General features: G+C 36.1%; 1 protein-coding gene across 6 annotated transcripts in view; it reads right to left on the reverse strand.

Moving 5' to 3' along the window:
- Positions 1 to 24,668, reverse strand: part of scrib (scribble planar cell polarity protein) — a 308,579-nt gene that overhangs the window by 149,099 nt on the left and 134,812 nt on the right. For 5 of the 6 annotated variants that reach the window (XM_069836397.1, XM_069836396.1, XM_069836398.1 and 2 more), the window contains exons 11-15: positions 15,352 to 15,563; positions 11,121 to 11,234; positions 10,932 to 11,048; positions 7,532 to 7,852; positions 1,158 to 1,245 (exon numbers count right to left, since the gene is read on the reverse strand). In XM_069836397.1, coding sequence (XP_069692498.1) covers positions 1,158 to 1,245; positions 7,532 to 7,852; positions 10,932 to 11,048; positions 11,121 to 11,234; positions 15,352 to 15,563 — 852 coding nt within the window. The remainder of the gene's footprint in view (positions 1 to 1,157; positions 1,246 to 7,531; positions 7,853 to 10,931; positions 11,049 to 11,120; positions 11,235 to 15,351; positions 15,564 to 24,668) is intronic. The other variant, XM_069836394.1, reaches the window with a different exon arrangement.

Here is a 24,668-nt window from a genome sequence, read left to right on the forward strand (position 1 = left end):
TCTGGTCACGAGACATAATCGTATACTTTGTCTTTTCGGGATTTATTTCCAAACCTATCTCTTTACTTGCTTCCAGTAAAATTCCCGTGTTTTCCCTAATCGTTTGTGGATTTTCTCCTAACATATTCACGTCATCCGCATAGACAAGTAGTTGATGTAACCCGTTCAATTCCAAACCCTCTCTGTTATCCTGGACTTTCCTAATGGCATACTCTAGATATCTTTGAAAAATATTGGAGTGCAAGAGGTCAAATGACTTTACTGTCAAACGCCTGGCATTAGAGAACAACAACAACACATGTACACAGAACATGCAGTAACTACATGCTAGCTTGCTTACACACAAAAAGGAATGGGAAGAAATATATCTTTTTTTTTTAAACGTCAAATTAAATTTTACCAAAGACTTTTATCACAGTTCCTCAGACTCACCATCCCAGATGCGAACTCTCTTCGGTGTTGTGGGAGCAGAACTTCCTCGTCCAGTAAGGCAACTGGAATTCCTAGCCCGGTTCCTGTCAAGACTTGCTGCCTGGTCGGCACTCCCCCTCATGGATTTATACGGCACGAAACCTACATTCCGGTGTTTCACCTGACTTGCCACTTTGTTCTCCTGCACCCACACACCTTCATCTTGATGTGATGGTGTATAATCCACCCTGTCTTCATTATGGAGGTTTGCCTCATCTGTTCCTCTCTCAACCAGTGGATCATCCTCTGCAAATTGCTTCTGGTGTGTTTTCACATTATCTGCATCTCCACCAACTGGCTCATTCTGTGCCACTCCTGCCCCCTTCTCCACAGACTCAGTAAGTTTGTCGATGTTCACAGCCTTCAGAGCATCAAAACTATCATTAAGAGTGCTGAAACTTCCAGCCTGCGACCAGTCATCATCAGACGAATAGTTTCCACCTTCTTTCGCCTTTTTCCTACCACTTCCTTTGCTCGTTCCTGACGCACTTGCTGCCTGTGGAGATGCGAGTTTGCTTCTCTTTGAACGCTCAAAGTGCTTTTTAAACAATGACTTCATGCCGACTGTGTACTGAACTTATATAAACGAATTTACGACATGTACGCAAGGTTCAGAATCTGTAAACAATTTGTAAGGTTGTTTTACTTAACACTGTGTGACCTTCAGCGCGATGCACAATGCATACCTTGACTCTGCTCTCCTATGGACTCAGGTGGGGTGGGGTAGAAGCTGCCTTTATCCACATCATCCTCCTTCTTCTTACTATTGATAGCCTGCAACAACAGAGATAAGCAGCTTGTAGATAAAGCAAACTGAGATAACAGGCCGTGCATCTCACAGCTTAATGTTAGTGTGAAGACCACGCACATTTTATCAATAATGCGATCTCATAAAGTAACATACAATTTGCTTCATAATTCAGAACATTAACAATAATAATTATTAAGAACACAGGAAATGTATCTTCAAATTTTCATTCTAAGAGCCAAAAAAAAAAAAAAAAAAGTAAGCAGTAATACTTCTTGGAAACAATCTCAAGTTGTGACACTGTTCACTGTAATATGTAACTGGTAGGTATTCTTTGTCAATAACGGATGTACTTACACAACTCCCTGGCGGCCATAATTCTGAATTTGTAACAATTTCGAAACTAAAAAGAGAAGGTTGCCAATGGGAAAGACAGTACTTTAATGAAATCTGTACCGAATGAATGAATTAATAATTTAACTATGAATAAATTTTCACCCAGTGGCAGTTACAGATAACAAAAAGAAAAACAAGATAAGTATAAAAAATAACAGGGCAATACAACATTTAAGTTACAGGAAGAAGTGCTATGTCATTTTTTTAAAACTGTTTTTTTTTTCTCTCTCTTCCAAATGGTGAAAAGTTAATTTCTTGACTACACATACATTTTCAGCTGTGTGACTTACATTACAGATTAGTACGAACGAAATCCTAGGATCGAATCTTCCTTTCTTCTTCCACTATTTTGTTTGGGTTTTACCCTTCCATAATTCTTACACAGTAATTCCCCCTTATCTCTGGAATCTGTATCCACAGTTAACCTTGGTGACAATTATTATACGTAATTCAGAACCTAGCATCTTAATTTGAAGAGTTTAAAAATCAAGATGGCAAGCACACAGGCATTAACTTTACCCCTGCCTCCCTCTCACACAAATCTTACTGCAACTCTTCCCACAGGACGAATTTATAAATTACGAATTTCTATTGATATACTGTTTCCCCTACTTCTAGAACCAAAGGAAAATATCTAACCTTTTTTCTTGATGTTAATAAACAAATATTTTTTAAAACGAACTTTCCTTATCTTCATCATTATCTCGCATCTTACCCCCTTAAGCTTAGGCAGTGGCAGTTCCTCGGGGGAGGGAAGGGAGGAACGTCTTCCTCACATTTTCTTCTTTTGAAAGTAAATACCAAATAAAATATGTGCCTTGAAATTCGAGGAAGATTCGATAATTTTTAAGTTCACAGCTATAAGAAAAACTCGGTTGATCGAGTTTTAAACGACGCGCGCTCATGTGCTGTAGAAAACTGTGAGAAAGATGCGAGATTGTCTGTGTGGAGGAAAGGCACTCCATTCCTCCTTTACTGCAGCTAACACACACAGACAACAGCACACTAGTGGCCAGAGAAAGAAGCAGAGTTTTAAAGCAAGTAAATGAACGGAGAGGGAGGAGATCCTCCTCTGAATCAGTCATGGGTGGGAAATAGAAACCGACTGGTCGTGCAGCAAGCTCGCTACCGCTGCCACCTAACAATGTTGCATTCAACCGGCCTATAACACATCTAGGAGGAGGCACAATAAAAACAGTTTTAACACAACGCTATGAAAGACACCATGTAAACTTTTTTTAAATTATAAGTCAAAAATATTATTCATTGCATTTGATATAGGCTACTATTCATGGTTTGAAACTTTCGTGGATATTTGAAAGTTAAAGTAGGGTTTATGTAAAACAAAGAGGAAGTAGTTTTACGTAGTTGGCCCCTGAAATTCACTTCTATTCATTGTTTACTAGACAGGGCAACAGCCAAGTTGTCAGTTTTGTACAAATATATTTGAAACTGAAAGTAGGTACTCCAAACTACATCATTTTTAACATAAAAAATTAATCAGCCATCGGCAGCTTTGAACAATAATGATAGTATGACTTTACAAGAACTGACATTCTTCAAAAGTATGTGATACTGAACTTGTAAAATGTACATGTGGCAACACAGACCACGTGGGTGGGTGCAGTGTTCTCGCTTTCCTCAGATTATTTCTCATTCCCATTTCCATTTTTCCGTAAAACGGTTCCGGTTATGAGTTAGTAGCTGGTCTCTTCCAACACGTGTGATGCTGTAGTGTGCTCGAAAAATGCTACGAGGTTGTGAATTTCCTTGTAATTGTTAATTTGTGCAATTATTCAACAATGAATGGAAGTGAAATCATAATATATTTTGGACAATTTAGGAAACTCAGTTTACAAGAACAGATTATTGCTATACAGAAGGGAAGGCCAACCCCAACACTACCTGGTCTTACATGTATGCATGTAGGTTAATTTGTAGCATGTTTCATTCAAGAAGGTGTCATTTCGTGCTGTTAATTTCTTTCCTCCTCTTAAGAAATATGCAGGAGCCGCCACTGAGCTTAGGTCCTGTTGTCCCGTCACTGTTTCCCCTCTCTTCAGCCACACTGACATGCCAGAGGGACGTCGGCGGAGACCAGTGCATGACAATTGTTGCATCATCACCCCACCCCCCAACAACTTTGTCCCATCACTCCACCTGTGACCACAGCAAGAAAAGCCGCACAACAGGGTAGTTGTACACATTTATTTACATTTTGAAGTCCCATGCACGGCTAATCCTTGTTTACCATTACGTAGTAGCCTCATACAGGGTTTCTTGCAAGATCCTTTATATTCTATGGTGCAGATAGAATTTTAGCTCACTTCTCGTGATTAATTGGAGCGTAAAAAGCAGGAAAACTGTAGGATAACCTGATAGATTCTACTGTATACATAATGTTAAAGCCTTGTATTATATCTCTTCCTCTGTGCAACATCACGTTTGCAGTAGGGGGATGAGAGAGGAAGAAAAGTTCACATTGTTTTTAATGCTCTGACGCCCATGACTAAGATAAACCAGAGATATAATAAAACAACTGTACACATTGATTTTATATATCGTTATCATCTAGCCAAGCCTGTTCTTCTTCTCGATTAAGAATGTAGGCTTTTACTATAAAACTTGAGCACAAATGGCCCAATGCGACACCAGCCTTGTGATGCTACTGGGTTTAATTTCCTGAATTCCTCGGGAGACAAAATGTGTTTCCCAAAATACTGATGCCTGATTTAGCTTAGACCTGGGTGATGTCTAAGGACCGGATTTTTATGTAATTACATATTATATTCCTTTCAACCTAACTGTATATAAATAACAAATTTTTGCGAATCTTGTAATTACCATTAATATATTAAAATTTTATACTACATATTTTTACATATTTACCCCACATTACTTATTATGGCTTGGTATTAGATAAATCTACATATTTAGGGGTTTTATTCATTTTTACTCCTTTAAAATGAAAAAGAAAACTTCTGCTGGGGAAGTTGGCAATTTGAAATACAGATTTAAAAAGCCGTTTTACCTACCCGAGAAAGGATATATTTCGGGACGAAACATAACATCTTAGTTCCAGGAAGTAAAAGAAGCACTCATCCCTTACCGCTCACTGTAAATATGAGGCAACCTTTCTCATACAACTACTTTGTATTGTAAAAATCAAGGAGGGAATAATCTCATACGTATAAGCGGACGACATAGTAGTAGAGTCTAAAGACCTTACAAAATTAACAAGAAACAATAAACATTATAGTAAAATGGTGCAATAAAAACAAATTTGATATAAATGTGGACAAGACAGAAATGATGATACTCAGAAACGGCGAAAGAGCACCAGAAACATTAGAAATCGTCATGAACAACAGAAAATTAAAAATTGCACCAGACTACAAATATCTAGGCTTAACAATACAATTAATATTTGCGGAGAAAAATTCGCTCTGGCACCTTGGATCGAACCCGGATCCTTGGTTCTACGTACCAAGCGCTCTGACCACTGAGCTACACCGAATTCAATCTACAGCATTGGATCGAATTCTCCTCCTTCAATGTTTCCCTTTATGGCCTGACTCCATGTTAGGCATATATGTTGACGTATATGTCCAATGTCAACTGCCATTATACTAGGGACGCACTCAGCTGAGTGACTTGTTTGGCCGGGACTCCATAGTTAAGTGCACAGTAATCTGCACTGAAGCTATGAGAATATTATAGATTTATTAATTTGTCATACAGAATAATATCTGTAATATTGACAATTAATATCTGAGGAGAATTCGGCATAGCTCAGTGGTCAGAGCGCTTGGTACGTAGAACCAAGGACCCGGGTTCGATACCTGGCGCCCGAGCGAATTTTTCTCCTCAAATGTTAATTGTCAATATTACATATATTATTCTGTATGATAAATTAATAAAACTATAATATTAACAATACAAACCAGCGCAGATGCTGATATGAAATATTTTCATAATTTTACATTTTTGGTACATATTCAGCTTATTTTTCTTACATACATCCTTCCCCAGCATTTCTGTGCTACAAAATACAATGACAGTACTTCCAAATTCCGACAAATAAAAATGGGCCTCCCACAAGGTGCAGTACTGAGCACAACCTTGTTTAACATCTACATCAACGATCCCCCCCCCCGGCTGTTTCAAGCGCAGAAATAAAGACAGCTCTTTTTGCAGACGACATGGTCATGTGGACATCTTCCCCTCAAATAGTCAAATCCAAAACTTCAATGCAAAAGGCTCTGATCGTATTAGAAAAGTGGACTGACAACAATTTGATGGCCATAAATACTGATAAAACAACGTTTCAAATATTTAGCTTGAAGAAAAAAATCCCAAAACTAAATCTACAGTTCAAGAAAACAAACCTGAGACAAACAAATGAAACGAAATATTTAGGGACAATTTTTGATTCAAAATTATCTTGGAGAAATCATATTGAAGCAGTAGTAGACAAATCAACAAAAAGACTTCCAATTTTAAAGAGATTAGCTAAATGGAGTAGTAATCGGCAGACTTTGAACATCACGTACAAAACATTCATCAAGCCAATACTTCTCTACAATGCGGAGGTATTAATTACGGCAAATAATTTCAACCTGAATCGACTAGAAGTATGCCAAAATCAGGCCCTGCGACTAATAACTGGTGCAGCAAAATCAACCCCAATCACGGCAATGCAAGCCCTAACCCAGAACCCTCCAATATATCTCACTCTAGAGGAGCAGGCACTAACACACCATGAAAAAATGCTACGTTTAACAACAACAAAATGGGAAAAAATAAAGTTACAACCAACCAAGTTGAAAACACAAACAAGTTTCCTGTCCAAAGTCACGGAAATAAAAACAGAATTGAATCTCCCTAAATCTAAAGAAAACATTTTAAGCAGAGAAAAACCTCTAACCTTCGAACCAATTAACATTCAACTAGATTTAGAAGAACCAGTTACAAAATCTGAAACTTCCAAACCTGTACTAAAAGCGCTGGCATTAGAAGCTGTGAACAATAGATACCCACCAGAAGAATGGTTACATATCTACACAGATGGGTCTACTATCGATAACAACTCAGGATCAGGAATTACGTGTGCGTTATTCTCATTTTATCAGCCAGCAGGACATCATACAACAAATTTTGATGCGGAAATAATAGATATTCATATCTCACTCCAACACCTACTATACAGAATAGATAAATTTCAAAATGCTGTCATTCTCTCTGATTCTAAAGCAGCATTATATGCAATAAATTCATATAAAATGATGTCAATCCAAATTAAAGAATGTCACAAAATGATCCAACAACTTCAAAAACTACAGAAAAGAATTCAATTGCAATGGATACCTGCACATTGCGGAATTGCTGGAAATGAAACTGCTGACTTTCTTGCCAAAAAAGGATCCAATTTAATTCAGAATACAAATACAAGCCTACCTTTTACATCCATCAAAAGACTAATTAAAAATGAATATAAAATCAAGCAAAACTAAGCATTATGTACCAAAGCCAAAGATAAAAAATGGAGCATTTTAATAAAAAAAACCAGAAATTATTCCAGAAATCCCACATAAATCTGCAGTAGCAAAATTCAGACTGCTTACAGAACACGATTATTTGGCCAAACACTTGAATAAAATAGGAATTTACACAAATCCAAATTGCCCTCTATGCAACAAAGAAGAAGAAATGACTGAAGATCATCTCATAACCTGTGACGTTCTACCTGATGGATCCACCACAGAGAAATATTGGAGAGCAAGAACGCTAATGGCTTCGTTGCCAAAGCCCAGCATTAGATGATAACAACAACTTTTTACATAAATATGTACATATTTCACACCTTGATATTACATAAAAATCCGGTCCCTAGTGATGACTAGCAAGTGCTCTGACCTGGGCGATGATGGAGGCCACCTTGTTGTGGTCCAGGTTGACGTTGATGCGCTTGTTCTTGAGGTGGTGCGGGGTGTCGCGGCGGTGCAGCCTGTTGGGTCTGGCACCCGGGTCCTCCTCGTCCTCCACCTCGAAGCCCACGTGCTTCTCCATCTCCTCCTGGTCCTCGTCCACTTCCATCTCACTCGCGTCTTTGCCCTCCCCCTCCTCGCTGCCGGACTCCTGTGCCTCGCTCGCTACTTCATTCTCTGGCTCTGGAGAGATCACCATAGCTGAGGCTTCGCTCACCACAACTTGCTTCGCTGGAGTCTTATTGGCCACCTGAAAACAAACTATTACACTGAACAACAAATTTTTACTTTTTGTCTTGCTCCGAAATATAAATAGGTGAATATTACTAATATGTGTGCCCTAAATCTGAATTTCAAATCCAAATTGCCCCATCACGTACCATTTTTATGACAAAACTTATTTGTTTTTAATTTTTCGCTGCTATTGATAAAATTACAACACACTAGGGATTCAAAATTCCTCATAATACTTGAAAAATGTGTACTGGATATAAAAATGATGTAGCATAGTTTAAAACACAACAACAATAAAAATATTTCATGCATATAATGAGAAAAATCTCGGAATTTGAACTTCCATTTAAAATAATTTTCTGGATGACTTCTGTTTATAACTAGATCCGGGACTGTATTTTACAAGGAACCAACAATAGTCTGCAAGCATGCTGGATGATGATCTTCCTTTATATCGCCTTTTCGTTTCAGATATTTCTTGATGAAATCTTTCCCCGTGTTCGTCGCTTACCGCTCCAAAGTTAGGAGGAAAGAAATCCGAATGAGAATGTAAAAGTGTATTTTGAGAGGCATATTACACTTCATTTTGTGATATGCACTTAACATGGTTTCCACAGCAAGTTCTATGTAGTTGTCTGCCCTAGAATTTCCAAGGAAATTTGAAAGTGCGCCATGCCATTCTTTCTGTAATGGAAAGTTTTTCCTCAAACAAAAGGTCAGCCATAACTTTGTGAACTTTTGGACCGATGAAAATGCCCTCTTTTAATTTTCCTTCACTCAAACTGGAAAACGTTTCCTTTAAATACTGAAAACCACACCCTTCTTCGTTCATTGCATAGACCTCACTTTGAACTGTTATCAAATTTACTTAATAGAAGGGGGACCAATATCTGTTTATTTATTAGAACATGCCAACAACCATAATAAACCGTAAATAAGTCATCATAAAATACATTAGCCTTTGTTTTGGTTTACACCCCCAACCAGCGCCAGATGTTTCCTGGGGGAGCGCTTATCGAAAAGTGAAATCATAGTATATCTTAAAAACCTTACGTGACACGAAGAAAAGAGATGCATTTTCGGATTCAGCGCACATCAAACCATAAGGAACACATTGTTTTAAGTCGGAGCAAAATTCTTGTTGTTCAGTGTTATTAGTATTCCAAACACTGCATTCAAAATTATTTACACATATCTCAACCAATGTTCCATTAACAAATAACAATGCAATTATACAGAAACCTAAAGGGATCTGCGCTAGATCACTCCATCCAGTAACTGAAATACAGTAATGCATACTATTAAGCTATACCAGTCAGCCACAGGGAGCCAAGGCTCACAAGTCTCACTAGAGGTGAACGATCATCCAGCCACGAGTGGGTAGCATGATGATCATTGCAACTACAAGCCATACATGTAAGGAGTATTCTTAATGAACATTCTTACCAGCGCTTCTCTACAGCAATAGCTGCTAATGGTTTAGGAGATGCCATGAAATCGAAGTCCATTCATGTCAAGAATAAAGAAGTAAAATATTACTCAATAAATTCTAAACCAAATGACACATATTTATTTATTTATTATTTTGCTAATAATTGTAACATAAAATATAATATATACAGAAAAACTTTAGCTCGCCCCTGAAAGAGTAGAACTCAATTGAGTATATTGTATATTCCGCAGTTTGTAAATTTAAGGGGAGTCATCAAGACTCAAAATGAAAAAAAATTGGCATTTTTATTTTTTGTACACTTTATAAAAGTATGGTTCATTCTGCTTAATTTGGTGTTTGGTTCATTAAAATATTCGAATATTTACTATAGTTACTTACTTACTGGCTTTAAGGAACCCAGAGGTTCATTGCCGCCCTCACATAAGCCCGCCATTGGTCCCTATCCTGAGAAAAATTAATCCAGTCTCTACCATCATATCCCACCTCCCTCAAATCCATTTTAATATTATCTTCCCACCTACATCTCGGCCTCCCCAAAGGTCTTTTTCCTCCCAACTAATACTCTATATGCATTTCTGGATTCGCCCATACGTGCTACGTGTCCTGCCCATCTCAAATGTCTGGATTTAATGTTCCTAATTATGTCAGGTGAAGAATACAATGTGTGCAGTTCTGCGTTGTGTAATTTTCTCCATTCTCCTGTAACTTCATCCCTCTTAGCCCCAAATATTTTCCTAAGAACCTTATTCTCAAACACCCTTAATCTCTGTTCCTCTCTCAAAGTGAGAGTCCAAGTTTCACGACCATAAATAACAACCAGGAATATAACCGTTTTATTAATTCTAACTCTCAGATTTTTTGACAGAAGACTAGATGACAAAAGCTTCTCAACCGAATAATAACACGCATTTCCCATATTTACTCTGTGTTTAATTTCCTCCCGAGTGTCATTTATATTTGTTACTGTTGCTCCAAGATATTTAAATTTTTCCACCTCTTCGAAAGATAAATCTCCAATTTTTATACGAATATTTACTATTTCAAATATATTTAAAAAAAAATAGGCTATTAGTGTATTAATGTTTTAGCGAAAAAAATTTACTACTTTTCACAAAAAAATTATTTTCTCGGCAACCAATTGTCTTAGAAAACTGTGGTTCGGCTTGTTTTGTAGTAAAATTAATGCTTCATAAAGGCTGTATTGCAAGATCTTGCCCATCTTGATGTACTAAAATAAATGTTAAGGATGAATAACTTAGAATATTAATGAATTGTCCAATAACTTGTTCTTATGAAGGAAGAGGACTATAGTAGTATCCATTACACTATTGATATTTCTGCAGCAGATGATCATTTATTAAGGAGCTCAGCCACAACACACGCACACAGGGAGGAGTGGCCCACATAAAATGTGTCTGGTGTGCTGCATTTAGCAATGACTTTGGACTTTTGAATTTTAAATAGATTGATAATATAAGTAATTTTCTGACATTATGATTTTTTCTCAGAAACTTGCAACTTTCATCTAAAACATTTTTCTCTCAAACAGAGTAAGAAGTAACAGGCATTTGAAATTTCTAAGCCATATTTGGTAATGATACCACACAAGTAACAATTACAAAGCTGTTAGTTTATTAAGCACCTCTTTTGTGTCATCAGCATCCTTGTGAGGTTCCTCTGTCTGCAAACTGTGGTCACCGGGAGGAGGTTCTGGTTCAGAGACCTGTTCTTCTGACTGGAACTGCACTTTGCTGGGCTCCTGAAATTAAACTATATTTAAGTACCACTGCCAACATCACTGAAGCTGCAATGCATGTTGCAAGTTGCTTACCGTCTGGTCTGCAGGGGCGGGTTTTCCATCTGCAGTTTTTCCTTTGCCAAACAGTTTGTGGGCCTTTGCCTTTAGTTCCTTCGGATGAGGTGTGTTCTGACGAACAAACGGGGTCTGGAAAACAAAGGATGGTTAAGATTAATATTATGTAAATAAAATAAATAATTCATTGTCACGAAACGCAAAAATAAACGAGAGTTGAATGTCTTCTTAAAACATACACAAGCCAACAACATTGGGAGTGTACTAATTCAAACCATCACAAAGTAAGTATCTCAATGTGCCTGACGAAGTCCGCCAAGTTAGCTCTGTGGTAACGTGTCTGCCTCTAGACTAGCTGGCCCGGGTTCGATTCCCGGCGGGGTCAGAAATTTTTCAGGAGTAGGAGAGATAGTGGTGCACAATTTCTAATCACTAAATTATGCACCAATATGCCTGGATTAAATCCCAAATCTCTCCGCCGTGCATATGAAGAGAAGGCATATGTCACTGTTGATAGTGATTCGTCCGTCGGATGGGGACGTTAAGAGGAGAGGATGGTATTTTTTTGGCGAAAAATGAGTAAATTAAAAAAAAAAAAAAAATCTTTAAAATACCCTGTGATATATGTGGAATGCATAGCATAACATTTTGTGGGTATTTGTGCCCTTATCGGATGTTGAGTCGCCATTTTTAAACTTCCTGCGTTATGGATTTTTAAATCACTCGCCCACTTTTATTGTAGTTTCCGGTAAAATAAATTTTCAAAAAAAAAATTTTTTTTTTCTTTAAAATACCCTTTGATATGTGTGGAATGCATAGCATAACTTTTGTGGGTATTTGTGCCCTTATCGGATGTTGAGACGTCATTTTTAAACTTCCTGCGCTATGGATTTTTAAATCACACGCCCACTTTTATCGGTTTCCAGTAACTTCATTTTTTTTGCTACATTGCCAGACAAAATGGATATAATTTCTGAACTATTAAAGATACATGCATGAAATTTAGAACACACATTCTTTAGACTATTAGGAAACGTTTCTCTGTAACAGAATTTTGTTATTAAATTTTAACTGTTTATTTTACAAACATAGGGACTAATATCAAAATTCTGTTACAGACAGTTTGTAGAACATGCTTTTGCCAATACATTGCAAAAAAAAAGTTTGAATCTATCTTTAAAAACAGTTTAGATATATCGGTTTTAGTACAATCCTGCATTGGATATATTTTTTTTCAAATTTGGGCCCCCAAATAGTTTTTTTTTTCCAAAATATTTATATTTGGTTGAGTTCCCATAGCTATGAGCTCTCTACATACGAAAAATTAATATTTTTCACCAAATAGGAAAAAAGTTAAAAAAAATACCATCCTATCCCCTTAAGTCTGGCAACCCCTTGGTGCTATTCAACAGGAGTAGGCTACATGCCGCACCTGGTTCTCCCTTCTCCATCATCATCCTCACCCATTCCCTACACTACACTTACACGAACACTCATCCTAGTACAAGACATAACTCTTTACAGCTACACATCATGCATAACGTGGTCCATCAAAGTGGTGTGCAACTTGAAAATGAGTCACAGTCCTGCCATTTATCCGCAGTATATGCGGAACCCGAATCACGCAAAGTGAAGTGGGTAGGCATTAGACAAACACACATGTGGCTGACGAAATGACTGTAATAATAGTATGTTTAAATTCACATAGGGGAGAAGTGGGTACAGTGAGACAGGGAGAACAGTGAGACATTTTTTATTAGATAGTAAATTTTGATGTTGAGATGTTGGTAACAGTGGAGTTGTATGTTGCATGAGTAAAGTAACAGTATTTTCATACTCGATTTGATTATAGTTATAAAAGTGAGTGATGAAAAAATAATTCGTAATTTTTCACTCTAGAAGTAAAATTTTGGCTTGTATTTAATGAAGGTTATATTGGATATACAAATGAGATATAAATATGAGTGTTTTGTTACCTAATACTATGGTATTTGAGATTGTGTTCGGCAAAGTTTCGTCTTTCTTGTTTTAATTTTGAAGTGATGGCGTCATTTTTAAATGAACTATGCGTAAAAGGAACAGTGAGACATGCCATTGAAGGGTACACCAAGACGTCTCACTGTTCCCATGTACCAATGATTTGCAAAAACAAGCTGTAATTATATTACATTTACCAGTAACTAACATTAAAAATGAACATACTAGTAACCAATTTAGGAACTGTTGCTTAAAATAATGGATACATTACGTTTTAATGATTTCATAAATAAAAAATTCACAAAATTTAAGAAAATGTTAAAAAATAATAAAGAATTACATTAAATTCTTATAATTATAAGCTTTGTTGTCACCAAAAATTCATTTCATTTTTTTCGCAAAAGCTTGAAATGTCAGGAAAAATTCACTTTTCCAAATGTTCCTGATGTTTCAATGGTTTCGAAGTCAGACATCAAAATGATTCTAAATAAGCCTACAGAACATGGCAAGATAAAGAGACAGCAAGTTTTCCTTTCATTTGAAATAAATGTAAATCATTTCAATGTCTGTTAATAGACACTGTGGTGTCTCACTGTACCCTCCTGAATGGGAACAGTGAGACATTTGCATTTTTTTGACAAACACGTATTGTATATTATGTCCCTTATCTATTAACATTTTTGTTTATGTATTATTATACTCCATGTTTTAATGTCTATTTCTATTGCACTTGATTTTTAAAATACTTGAATTATCACTTGCATACATATGTCTTAATATTTTGTGTCTCACTGTACCCACTACTCCCCTACAATATTAGAGTCCCCAGAGGTAAAATGATAGCTACACAAAATGTGAGGTATATAAAAGACAATCTTACAGAAATGAAATAACTCTAGGAAGAGTGTATTCAGATTTATGCGCAAGTTTTCATTCAGTATGTAAACACTCTCAAATAAAAGTGAACGTCAAAAAATTATGTAATAATATAAAAAGAAAAAATGCATACATGGTTAGTAATTTTAACAAAAACTTTCAAATTTTCCATCTGAACTCCCGTGTGGTCTGATGCAGTACTATCTAGTTTAGCTTTAAATGTTTTAAAACAGCTTTTGTTTGTTCTGCTTCATCCTATTTAACATTTACACATTATTTTCTATAAAAACAAGCTTTACTGAAAACTAAACTAATGTCCAGCATAGCATATCCAGAAATGGCTGTTATGTCTTATTTTTAAAGTGTCACTAAATCAGAAAATAGTACACCATTACAGGAACAGTGTATATTGAGCATATTATGACATTTCAAGATTACAGAATTATTCAATGCTGAGAATTAAATATTGAAGGTCACCAATTTTTCAATACTCAAACCCAAACTCTGAATACTTCCCAAACATTTTCATGTGGAAACCTTCAAATGGAATTCTATAGCTTGACAAGGCTGCTATGGTCACTTCCACAACAGAGTATCACAAGTGCAAATAATATATTGTGACAGCCGGGATTCGATCTCGCGACCGGCAGGAGGGCGAGGTCAGCAGTGGCTGGGCGCGGCAAATGAAGTTGCGCACGCATCTACTGCCAGGGCAAAGCTGTGGGGTGCTTTGCTGTGAAGGGGGGGAGACGAAACCTCCCGAACAGAATCGTGCGGAAACAGGTCCAAGACACTCGAAATCGTCAGTTCTCGAAACTATGGTCTAGTTATAAATAGAGACGCAAGTGAGCTGAGGAGTTGTTGCAGTCATGGCTAGTTTTTGGTGAGCAAGCCAGTCAATCTTGTACAGCAGTGAAGCCAGCTTCGAGGCCGGAGTTCGATTTGAGTGGGTGCCCGCAACTGTCCGAGAGTCCAAGCGGAAGCAACGCAGTTGGAAGACTTGAGTTCGAGTGCAGTGGACTGTCCCCGGAAGTCCTGAGTTCGAATGCAGTGGACTGTCTCTAGAAGGCTTGGGTTCGATATACTGTGAACTTTAGTGACTGAGCTAGAAGAACTAGCCAAGGCAAACGAACTGTGAACTGAGAACTGACAGTTTTGTGTTGTAAATAGTGCTTTGTGGACATTAGTTGAGATTAGAAGTACACTGTTGTTCGCAATAATCCAAGTGAATTGTCTGTCGTCTGTGGAGTGCAATAACGAATACTGTGTTACTGTGTGGCGTGGAAATCCCATTGTTGACGGAAGTGTTTAAATTAAATTGTAGGAAGTGATTATTGTTGTGAGAATAAAATTACATTATTGTTTTGTATTAAAAGTTACAATATGAATAACCTACCTCCTTGTTGAGGTCTTGGTCCAGATCATCGGTGAACTTGACGGAGTGTGTCCTGGAGGCTTCACGCTCCTCCCAGTCTTCGTCCTCGCTTTCCTGCTGACAATCTGGCGACGAGACAGAAGCTACGTTAGCTTCACCGTCACTTGCCTCGTTAAGATCCTCGCCACTAAACTTAATACCATAACGATATAACCGCCCATCATAAAAAGCGTCTAAAACAGAAAAGAGAGAAAGACCAAGGAACACAAACATGACCAAGCCTTGCACAAGCTTTCAGGAACAACATGCAAAGCCACAGAGCTGCGTGGAAAGAGGCAACCTCACAACACACAGTGCAACCTCGGGGGGGTTGTATAGGTACATTCAATGGAAGGGGCAAATCTTCAACCACAAGAACGTGTCCATTTAATACATATTGCATTATCACACCATACAATGACCCAAGGTGTCTGCTAGGAGGAGTAATGATCGAGGAAAACTTTACAATCAAACATTAAAGTTGTTCCATCATCTACATAAAAGTTTGATGGGGCCTACAAGAATCCAGCCTTCCAATTCGAAGCCCTTTGTTGCTGTAATTGCTAGTTTGAATGGTCTGCACAGTGAGTAGTTAAAGTAGTTCGTATAATATTTGTAAGGTCAACTGGAGAAGTGCGAGGTTAGAGTTTTTAAATCTTTTACAAGCTCATGTAAAATCAGGTACAGTATTCACAATAAAAGCATGAATAACTTTCCAAGTCTACTTCTGCTGCAAAATAGCTTTGTGCGAGATCGTGCGTATTTGCTTGTTTTCCGCACAGAACCAATACGCGATAAATGTGAAATACCACATTCAGCATTCCCAACGTAACACACATAACAATTTCCCTCTTCTTACCGCTTAAGCGCGACATTCATTTTACTGCTTTAGGCTTTTAACATATTATTTTTAGAGACATTTAACATAGTAATAATTATAAATTGGAAACTTACCACTGCAATTTCACCTAAATTGCAATGTTAATTATTGTTTTTAAATATTTGCAAAAATTAAGTAAAGTCTACTACTCCACGAAACTTATTGCATTCCTGATACAAGTAACATTAAGGAAGCCGTGAAAAAATCAACGAGATTCGAGATGACGATGATATTACTGCAATATGTTATATAAATAATGTTGTTAAAATATTAAAATGAAAAATAAATCATTACTAGACATCGGATTTTTAGGCACTAAAAATTGCAGTTTTAGGCGCCTAAAATAAGCTCAAAATTTGTAAAATTAGGCTCTATTTTAATGAAAATAGGCATTTTAGGCATATCAAGGTATCATACTTATTTCTTTCACTGAAATTTTTAGTTATACACTAAAATACGCACAAAAAAGTATGTTTAAACATTAAAAAAGAATACTATATTTATAAACAGAGCTGCACAAATTTAATATATTGAAACGAATGAAATAATGATTATTGATATCAAGATTACTCATTTTAAGTTATTGAAATTCAGTTCCATGCTCGACTTTATTATAATTATCTGCACAGTACACCACCAGAATTTTTTCTAAATTCTCCACAGTTAACCTTTGACTTTTGTCACTGAGAATCATTTTGAAAGAAGAAAAACTTCTTTCAACCTAAACTGATGTGAGAGGCGCAAATTTTAAATTAGGTACAATAGAAACATCAATACTTACTTGAACATTTACACCTAATCCTAATTGTTGTATTGCCGTATTTCTATCACAAAGTTAGTGGGTTCGAACAATCAAAATTTTAATGACCTGCAAATACTTTAACTATCGGAATTTAAAAGGTTAAAGTGTAGTGGTCTTAAAAAGAATTATACCTCAGGATAGCTCAGTCAATGTATAAATATTATAGGCCTACTCGTTAAAATTAATAGAATTTATATATTTCAACTATTGTTACATACCTGTTTGCTACAAATCTTGCAGAATATTATTTTTCCATCATAAGTGAATTCTGAATATTCTGTTAGCCATTGCCGGATCAATGTAGATTTTGCACTTATATTTTTCGGTATTATCGCGTTAAACTTCACAGGAAAACGCCCTACCACTCAAAACTTCTCAACACAAATAAGGTGAGGGAAAGAGAAACTGTTAACGAGCATTCAAATGAACCGTTGTTATTGAGATTCAATTGGACAAAAATACAAAGTTCCACTTATTGTTGCATTTCCTGGTAGTGTTAACACTAGGAGGGCCATTCTTTTAAATATTTTGTAACGGTTTACCCTACTAATTCGCAGTTTTACGACTTTTCATAAATATTTCAAAAACACTCTTCCTCCAAAAATTGTGATTTTATGACACTCTGAAGGGCAGTACAGCTAATCGGTTTCAGACCGAAAACAGTCATTTTTATAGTATAGTATATCTCTGAATCGGTAGCAGCACATGTTGTGATTGTTGCCTGCTTCAAAACTAAGGTTGGTTCTTTGTCGGCATTTATGCCTCCAAACATGTTAAATTCGGTGAAATCTATTGCGAATGTCGTGAGATTCAAAACATTTTGTTTCCTTTATCAATGGTTTCATGGCCGGTGTGAAGCAAACTTTCCACTTTTTTAAATGCCTTAAATTTCGCAGTGAATGCATGTATAAATTATAAAAAGTAAGAGTAAAATGCGAAACTTTACAGTGAGTTAGGCATTTTAGGCGAATATTAACAAATTAGGCTCTAATAACCGTTTTAGGGCATTTTAGGGCACTATAAAACTCTTTGAATACCTTTCAATTTCCATGAAACACAAATATTAATAATTATTTTTACTTTTCTCCTAAAGAAACAAAATAGGCATTTGCCCTAGAATCCGATGTCTGATCATTACATAACCTTACCGTTTGTTTTAAGTTCCCATTTATAGACTGGGGGGGAAAAAAAAAGACAGACGTATATCACGGCCTGCTGGAGTATAGTAAACACAGAAACATTTTATAGCAACAATGTTGAAGAAAGATATTTTGGTTTTCCGAAGTTGCCGTCATTAAACAGAAACCAACATGGAGATTTCATTGCAACTAATTAGAAATTCGTCTTTCAGGTATGTAATAAACGATCTTCGCACAAAATAATGTACGATACACGAGCGGTATGTTTGTTTTCATGTTCTCGGAAATTAAAAAAGCACAACTACGTTTCGCTTTTTCAATCTTTTCCTCGACCAAGAAAACGTCAACATACCGCTCTTGTAACGTATATTACTATTCATCTCTGTCATAAAGTTATTTTACACACAAACAGTTGCACAACTATTGACATATTCAATCAACTCTCGTGTGTCACGTACATCTTTGACTGCATACTTATACGAGATGGAAGTTGCACAATGTTCCTGACCTTCACAACTTCCACAGCAAATCGGAGGATCATGGCAACCACAAACCACGACTTGCTATTTGAAAGACATGAATGGCAGTCACTGAAAGATTCGACATATGTGCAGTAGCATAATACTCCTTATTCCTTTCTTCCTCTTCAGCTCAATAAAATATGGGATCAATATTAACCTTACTATCTTTCTTTTTGAGTTTGTCGTATCATAAAATAAAATTGCTCCAACTATCCTGAGAGGACTGATCGTATACCACACCCCAATTTATTTTTAAGTCACGGTGAGGAATTTCAAGTGTTTGACGCAGGTTTTCAACACTCTATTGACGACTAATCTGGCTGTTAATCTATCCAACAAGGTGAAAGCAAGACTCGTCATGAACGGATTATTGAAACCTACTTACAAATGGCTTTTAGAGAACCTGCCATCCTCACATAAGCCCGTCATCAGTCCCTATCCTGAACAAGATTAATTCAGTCTATACCATCATATCCCACCTCCTTCAAATACATTTTAATATTATCCTCCCATCTACGTCTCGGTCTCCCAAAAGGTTTTTTCCCCTCCGGCCTCCCAACTAACACTCTATATGCATTTGGATTCGCCTATACGTGCTACATGCCCTGCCCATCTCTAACATCTGGATTTAATGTTCCTTATTATGTCAGGTGAAGAATACAATGCGTGCAGTTCTGTGTTGTGTAACTTTTTGCATTCGCCTGTAACTTCATCCCTCTTAGCCCCAAATATTTTCCTAAGCACCTTATTCTCAAACACCCTTAACCTCTATTCCTTTCTCAAAGTGAGAGTCCATGTTTCACAACCATACAGAACAGCTGGTAATATAACCGTTTTATAAAATCTAACTTTCAGCTTTTTTGACAGCAGACTGGATGATAAAAGCTTCTCAACCGAATAATAACACGCATTTCCCATATTTATTCTGTGTTTAATTTCCTCCCGAGTGTCATTTATATTTGTTACTGTTGCTCCAAGATATTTGAGCTTTTCCACCTCTTCAAAAGATAAAGTTTTAATTTTTATATTTCCATTTCGTACTATGTTTTGATCACCTTTGGGGAGGCCGAACGTAGATGGGAAGATAATATTAAAATGGATTTGAGGGAGGTGGGATATGATGACAGACACTGGATTGATCTAGCTCAGGATAGGGACCAATGGCGGGCTTATGTGAGGGCGGCAATGAACCTTCGGGTTCCTTAAACGCCAGTAAGTAAGTAAGTAAGTAAGTACTATGTTTTGATAACGAGACATAATCATATACTTTGTCTTTCCGGGATTTAGTTCGAAATCTATCTCTTTACTTGCTTCCAGTAAAATTCCCGTGTTTTCCCTAATCGTTTGTGGATTTTCTCCTAACATATTCACATCATCCGCATAGACAAGCAGCTGATGTAACCCGTTCAATTCCAAACCCTCTCTGTTATCTTGAACTTTCCTAATGGCATATTCTAGAGCAAAGTTAAAAAGTAAAATTATTGAAACCAAATAAAAAATCTCATTTTTTCTTCAAAGTCTGGTGGTGTCAAGTCTGTGCACTACATAAATGTTATACGGTTTTAATGAAAGAAGCTATGTTGCATCATGAACTGAAGTGTTTGACACACTCACCTGTTGTGCTGAATGCCGCAATGACTTTCTAGGTCTAACCACAAATCCAGTACCAATGTCATCTAACTTCTCCTCAGTTAAAATTAAAATGCAGTTTTCTATTTCGCTCTTTTTTTTTTTTTTTTTTACCTAAGACATATTCCGTGGTTTAAATTTCGCACTAATGTGTATACTGTCCTCTTAGTACGGACTGGAGAATCTGAGAATTTTCTATGAAATTTTAGGTGGCGACTTTTAATACATGCATAACAAATAAAAACTCTTTCTTCGAAGACGGTATAGCTCACTGCCAAAACTGTTTAAACTGCACTCAAATTAGTACAAAACAATATATGGCTTACTGAAAATATGGTACTGTGCTGCACCTGATTACAGGAGTTCGCAGATTCTCACTTCTCTCTCTTTTCACATATGCACACAATTCAACTGAATTCACACGCAAGTACAACAGCTTGGAACGAACAAGGGCATATTAAGTGATGTGGAGGGAAGCTGGTCCCAGTCGGGGATGCTTAATGCATTTGGGCAGGGACAAAAAAACAAGACATGCTTTATAATGCACCTCCCTGCAGTACAAAGTGTTAAATACACCTTAATTTGATCTTTATGGACACTATTGTATAGTGAATCTTCTGAAATAACTACATACTTTCACCATAATGCATGAGTAGGCTTCCTCTTTCTGAGATTTCTTTTACAGCAGACAATTGTATTACATTAAAATAAACATTTTTCCCTTTCTACAGTGTGATTCTTACAGTTTTACATGCAGTTCCTACATGTCGATTCCCAGCAAGTGACCTACCAAGCACTCACACAACTTCACGATGTGCAGCTAACGTGAGGCTCCATGCAATAACAGCAAGCAGGTGACTGATAGCTAGTTTATTATTAGAGATGATAAATTAGCAACTTAAAATAAAGAAACTGAGCACTTCAAAACTGATATTTAGCATTTCATAATACTTTTAATATCATAATTTAGCATTTTGCACCTTTCTGGAAAGGAAGATTTGGTGACAGAAATTCAATGCCATCAATGTGTTGACAGGTGAATTTTCTAGAATTTACATTTAAAATTCTTGAAAATAATAAATAAGAGAGGAACATACAAAATTGCAGTGAAGTTGTGAATATTAAGAAGCATGCCAGAAGATATTGTGTAATTTTTTCTTGATCCATCTTATTACTCAATCAAAATCATCTGCTACCACATACAGTACGATTTGTTTGCGAGTGAATGCTGGGCTAGAGAGATCAATATTCTACCACCAGTACCAAACAGATCAGTTCTAAACTCGAGATAACTGTACAGATAACAACGAAGAATAGGTCATATTCCAGTGCTATGCATACTGTAAAAGCTAACATGGAGGGGTGACCAAACTATTTTAAAAAGTGTAAGAATCTGTATGGGGCAGTCTTTAGATAGATTCTGATTTATTTTACAGTAGCACAGAAAGTCTCATAAATTGTAATTTTGCTCTTATTTCGCATTTTATCGCAGATTTAAAAACTATAATATACTTAACATGCTCTTACACGTAAAATTACTTATTTTGACAGCATTTGGGCACATTTCACATTTATCGTTATTGCGAAAATCTACCATCTCTATTTATTACTGCAAGTGAGTGTCTATTATTTTGATATCTTAGCGAAATCCGTCTTTGCACACTGAGCAATTCTTGGCATTCATCAGTGTTTGTATGTTTGTTTTTCATAACATATACGTGTATTCTTGTTGTGATTAAAGGTTTTTCGTGTAACTACTGAACAAATCTGCAGGAAGAGAGTATGAATTCCAATGCATTCCGTGATTCACAAATTAGTGAATAAATTCAAAACGACAAATCCGGTACTGAATAAAAAGGTCGAAAAAATCGTACGCTATTAACACATGAAAGATTCAATTAGCAGAGAAATTGTAAGAATTCCCGAGGATGAACAGCCTCACACTAGAATGCTTGTGTCCACACTAATGGAGAACATTTTGGTACGTCAGATTAATTTTTTTTTTACATTCTATTTACTGATAATTAAGGAGCGGATTCCTATGTAATTAAATATTCTTTTTGCGTATGATAAAACACAATTAACGAAGTTCAAAATTCCGAACATGAAGTTTCAAGTTTAAAACCCGAATTTTATTTCACATAAAAACACATATTTTCACAAATAAATTGTGTAAATACATATTTTCAGGAAATCTATTACAAACACATAAATCTTGGAATTTTTTTACTTAAATAATTTTTTTACAAGAACTTTTAAACATTTTAAAACTAAATCAATTATATCACTCAAAAGTACGTTATCTTTTTTAAGAATTCTTGGTTGCTTCGTGTTTCTAAGTGCTGTGTGGTGTATCCGTGATCCATTTTCGTAATAGTATCGCCTCAAGTTCTGAGAACTGCTAGGCAGCATATCAGTGTTATTATTAGAGAATAAATTAACATGGACAAGGAGGAGAGATCTTGCAACACATAATTAGGAATGTTTATTGTTGATGAAGATGATTTCATTCCACGCTTTGTTTGTGAAACACAACAGATAAGAGCTAGGGTACGAACATTATTTAATTTAAACAAATCTCTCGCCTCTCGCTCATGTCTATCAAGTAAGGCAATATATTTTGTTGTGATTGCCTGTTATCGGGCTTCGTCAATCGATATCCATCAAGATATACTGACAGATGGTTGTTTAAAAACGATTTGGCTTTCCTATTAGCAAATCTAAGTTTTTTTTTGTGACACCATAAAAAACTCGAAACATCCAAAAACTTGTTGTCTGAAACAGGGAGGTGCGTGCCATGGAAATTAAACTAGACTCGCTACCAGGTTCAGAATAATTACTAAGGGACAAATTCCAGAATGTGTTTGGGAAAAACAGTGGATATAAAAAAATGTGTAAAGTGATCTTTGTTGTTGTTGTTGTTCACTGCAATTCTCGGCCAACTACAGCACTACTAGTACTCAAGTGTGGTTGGTGAGTACCTAGTAACATTTTTTTTCCAAGCTAAGTAAGCTATTTTTGTCATATTAAAAAAATATATATTTTTTTTATATTTAGCAAATATTTTCGTACTTTTTAGCACATAAAAAATAAATATATTTAAATTTTTTAGCACATAAAAATCCGCTTCCTACTGATAATAGCTATTCTTTTGTTCCATGCATGCACATTATGCCACTTCTCCATGTGAGTGCATGACACAGTCCCAGATCCCACACTATCACTTGCCTGGAGCCAGTGTGCAGGAACCATGTGTCCATCCGTAAGAATCACACTATGTAGTCCAGAATCATATCAGCTCTCACTGATTTCTTACAGAACTTTCTACTTCATCTGGGTAGACGAAACAATTAAATCACTCACTTGTTATAAATGTCTTTTGATTGTCTGCTGTTTCTGCTAGCAACTCTGTTTGAACTCCTCCATGTTCAATAATGTATTAGGCCTACTAGATGTTTACTTCGTAAAGTCGATTGAATCATACAGAATTTTCAATAAAATGTCCACATTCATTGTATGTAGCATTCAAATTATGAAATATGATCCCTTTTTAGTATAAACGCCATAAATGTACATACATCTAAAGGCTCAAATGCATTTGTTTTACTTGATGGAGGAATTCACACTTCAACCGATGTACAATACAGTGTAAGCTATGTACACACAAACATGGCTTTCTTACAGAAGTAACACTTTGTGCTCAGCCACCGCTATTGCTAGTGGCCCTCCAAACTGCTGTGCTTGTAAGAATACAGATTCAAATGAAACGTGCTGAAGCAATATTGCACTTTAAAATGTGGAGAAAGCTGACCAGAATCACCTAGAACAAAGTGAACAGTGCTACCAAGCAAATAAATCCAACACAGAGACAGTGAATTTATCTTTCTTTGCAACACCGGTGCTATGAAAGCTATAATCGCACTTCTACAATGCAAAGAAAAGTTCGGAAATGAAGTGTCTTGCACAAGACAGCTAAGAGATGCAAATTAAGAATGATCTGGTTCTAAATACCTGATGAACAGATAATCTGCTTACGATCACAAATTTATGTAATCGTAAAAATTTTGCTACACTAGTTGAAATCTGACAAATGCAAATAAAACTGTAAAACATAAATAATAATAATAATAATAATAATAATAATAATAATAATAATAATAATAATAATAATAATAATAATAATAATAATAAAAATAAAATAGTGAACACTAAGCACCCAAAGTGTATAAAAATAATTATCATTTCAAATTAACATCCCTCCTCAAAACTCTATCAAGTAAAAATATACAGAATGTACCTAAATTCAATATCCAAACTTCTAGGGATGA

This window comes from Periplaneta americana, chromosome 9 (assembly GCF_040183065.1).
Source record: "Periplaneta americana isolate PAMFEO1 chromosome 9, P.americana_PAMFEO1_priV1, whole genome shotgun sequence".
Taxonomy (NCBI): Eukaryota; Metazoa; Arthropoda; class Insecta; order Blattodea; family Blattidae; genus Periplaneta; species Periplaneta americana.